Source organism: Ailuropoda melanoleuca, chromosome 8, assembly GCF_002007445.2.
Source record: "Ailuropoda melanoleuca isolate Jingjing chromosome 8, ASM200744v2, whole genome shotgun sequence".
NCBI classification, from domain to species: domain Eukaryota; kingdom Metazoa; phylum Chordata; class Mammalia; order Carnivora; family Ursidae; genus Ailuropoda; species Ailuropoda melanoleuca.
This window is the reverse complement of record NC_048225.1, coordinates 69,958,828-69,962,341: the sequence shown is the minus strand read 5'-3', so window position 1 is coordinate 69,962,341 and position 3,514 is coordinate 69,958,828. Positions and strand designations below refer to the sequence as shown.

General features: G+C 47.1%; 1 protein-coding gene across 1 annotated transcript in view; it reads left to right on the top strand.

Moving 5' to 3' along the window:
- The first annotated feature begins 1,017 nt into the window (after positions 1-1,017).
- LOC117803533 (microtubule-associated proteins 1A/1B light chain 3C-like) overlaps positions 1,018-3,514 on the top strand; it is a 4,390-nt gene continuing 1,893 nt past the window's right edge. The window contains exons 1-3 of the mRNA XM_034667638.1: positions 1,018-1,042; positions 2,151-2,304; positions 3,035-3,052. Coding sequence (XP_034523529.1) covers positions 1,018-1,042; positions 2,151-2,304; positions 3,035-3,052 — 197 coding nt within the window. The remainder of the gene's footprint in view (positions 1,043-2,150; positions 2,305-3,034; positions 3,053-3,514) is intronic.

Here is a 3,514-nt window from a genome sequence, read left to right as displayed (position 1 = left end):
CCAACCTTGTGTGTTTCATAGACCCTGTGTCACCTCTCTGAGCCTCTTCATCAACAAAATGGTGAAAACAGTAAGTAACTTACACTTGCTGAGTGGTATGTGCCGGCCACTATTTCAGGTCTCTCTGCATGTATTAACTAATTCGTCTGATGCTCAAGGCAGATATTATTATTGTTGTTGTTGTTATTATTATTATTATTTTGCACACAAGATAACTGAGGTGGAAAGAGGGGTGTATCAACTGGCCCAATATCACACAGCTAGTAGACGACAGATCCAGAGTTCAGACCCAAGCGGTATAACTCCCAGAGCTCCCACTCGTTTATGTGTGAAATATTAAAATGTAAAACCAATAAAGAACATAATAATTGCTGGGAAAATAACCATCTTTGTGGTGGAGAAAGTTAGTGCTTGTAATTACAGGTGGGGTCAGATGGGTACGGCTCATCACAGAAGGTGAGTGGACACCCAATAGATGTCACCTTGAGTGTGAGAAAGTTAAGAGCAAATGTGTCTTTTCCACCTGTTTTCTCCTCTGACCTCGTGGAAGCAAAAGACTTTGACAAGTCACAGTTGCAGTGTAAAGCCACACGGAAACCTGGATTTCTTCCGCAAGAGAGCCAAGCAGGAAAGCCTGCCACACGAGGTGGGCTTGGGCTGTGATGTGGACGAATCAAACCCTTGTTATGTTTCGCTTTTCTTTTCTTTTTTCTTTCTTTTTTTTTTTTAGCACACACATGACTCAGGGGGAGGGGCAGGGGGGAGGGAGAGAGAGAACCCCAAGCAGGCTCCACTCACAGCGCAGGGCTCTATCTCATGACCACAGCCGAAACCAAGAGTCAGACGACTCGATGGGCTGAGCCACGCAGGTGCCCTCTTACGTTTCCCTATGGACTGCTGGGGTGTGCGTCTTACCGCATGTTCTAACTACAAAGTCATAAATGGTAGTACTGACTCTTTTCTTCCAGTAAAACACAGATAACCATGGAAGAAAATCTCATGAAGTTGATATGAAATATGGAGAATCCTTTCTTCTTGAGCGGTAGGAAGCACATTTGGAAAGCCCACAGCTCAAGGGATTGGTTGAATGATATGCACGGGGACAGGGAAGAAGGAGACAAGAGACTAACACGGGAATGAGAAAGGGGTCCCGGGGCAGTTGTGCCTCCATGGGAGATGTGCCAGGGCCCTATGACTAACACCACTTTGATGCATACCTGGATTTTTAACCCCAGTTTCACCTCTTTTTATCTGGACGAATCACTCCACCTTTCTGGAGTATCTATTTCTTACTGTGAAAACTAGCAGCATATTTCAGGGTAAAGTGAAATCCATCGTCGACTCGCTTCATTCCTAGCTTAGGTCCTTGTTAGAGCCCTACGTTGTAAATCTGAATTTCTTTACCAAAGACAAATTCTGAACTGGTCGTGAGCAAAGTGACTTTGAGCAGCAAGCAGGTGGCTGCTCGGTCTCCAACCTCAGGACTGACCTCCTGCTGCCCAGGGAGGGGGAGGGGAGGGGGGGCTGGAGAGGCCTGATGTCACACGGCCCTACATAAGGGCCTCCTTTAGGCTCCTGCGGGCGGTTTGGAAGCAGCTGAGGAAGGAGTTAGGTCTCGGTTGTGGGATTTTTTTTTTTTTAAGTCAGACACAGACACAGCTGTTGAGCCAAATGCAGACTCCACAGAAAACCCAGCGCCTCAGACCCTTCAAGCAGAGGAAGAGTTTAGGTGACGTTCTCAGGTAGCTGTCTGGGTTCTGGCCCTTGAGACGGAGCAAAGAAGATACAGACTCCTATCACATGCTGATGCATGACTTTGATCTTCAGTGTTCACAACAATCAGGAGAGAGGGAGTTAGTAGATCGAGGCTAAGNGAGGAAGAGTTTAGGTGACGTTCTCAGGTAGCTGTCTGGGTTCTGGCCCTTGAGACGGAGCAAAGAAGATACAGACTCCTATCACGTGCTGATGCATGACTTTGATCTTCAGTGTTCACAACAATCAGGAGAGAGGGAGTTAGTAGATCGAGGCTAAGTTTCCAGCAAGATCCGGGAAGATTCCATTGTGCTTCCTGAGAGGGGGCCTGCAATATCCTTTCTGTGAAAAACCAAAACCCACCCAATGACCTCCTGGTCTCCGTTCCATCTCTTAAGACCCTGCGAACAGGGCGCCTTCTTTGGTACCTGCTCCTGAGAGATGCGCGTTGAGACTGTCGAGAGGCGGTGGGGAGTGCTCCCCTGGGGACAGGTTCCTGCCTCCGCTGGACAGGACCACGTTCCTGGTCCCACGGGAGCTGACCGCGACCCAGTCCCCAGTGGGAGGCGACACAGCGCACAAGGGGATGTGTGCTGTGTGTGCCCAGGATTTTTAGAACAAGAGGATCGAGCAGAGGGAGATGGGGAAGAATTTCTGCTTGAACTTTTCCGTTCAGTTGTGCCTTTAAAAAGGATGATCTCCTGAATGACCGATTTTAAAAAGGTGGCAAGTACCTTGCTATCAACTCTAAAGAAAGCGAGAGCTCTCGGTTTGACATAACAGGTGTTTTCTCTTTTATTTTTTTTACATTTTGCTGGGACTGCGTTTTAATTTCTGGCTGCAAATTTCTTTAAGAATTTTCCAAAGGAGCCTCTGGAAATGAGTCCAAAGAACTCTCGGGTTTCAGGTGTCTTAAAAGCCCGATGACAGCATTTTGCCTCTGAGGAATTTTTGGTAGGGAAATGCTCTATCCACCTGCTGGAATCAATGAGCAGAGGACCCAGACCTTCCCCACCTCCAGCTTCCTCCCACTCAGAACAAGGAGAGACGAAGTCAGACAAATGTTGCTGACTTTAAAAATAAAGCTTAAGGGATTGAAGTTGTCACCTGCCAGCTGGCCTCATAAAAAAATAACGTGAAACTAAAAATAATTGACTGGGGGCTCAGTAAATATGGCTGGTGTGTGAGTCTCCCTGAACTGGAAACAACCTCTCAAAGGTTTTAGCAGATGCAGAATTTCTTCAGAGCATTTATTATGATTTTTTTTTATGAGCTCTTTTAGAAAACTCCACATTCTCTTGTGACCTGCGAAGAGTTAGGTTAATCCAGTGGAAAGTCGGGGCAACCAAAGGAAAACCAAAGTCAGCCTTAGATCCCAACTTCTGTCAGATTCCAGATGCTGAGGGCTACAGTGGCTTTACTGGAAACTGAGTTTTGACACCATTTCCCTTTTTTCCATATAGGGGTGCCTCCAGTTTTCAGGCACTCCCCATTCTCCATCCAAATAATTTTGAATCTGTGCATTAATGCATTTGAACATATAGATAGGAAGCCCCCGTCACACACAGGCACCGTGCTGGGCTCTGCACAAAGAACAGTGAACAGAACAGATGCAAATCCCTGCCCTAAACATCTTCCAAACCACGGAGTTCACTCTTGGGGTCTCCTCGACCTTCACAAAATGAGAACCTGCTGGAAGAAAGGAGATGAGGTGTAGTTTTGAGGCGCAAGATGGCAACAGCCCCTCTGCAGCCCCACCCTT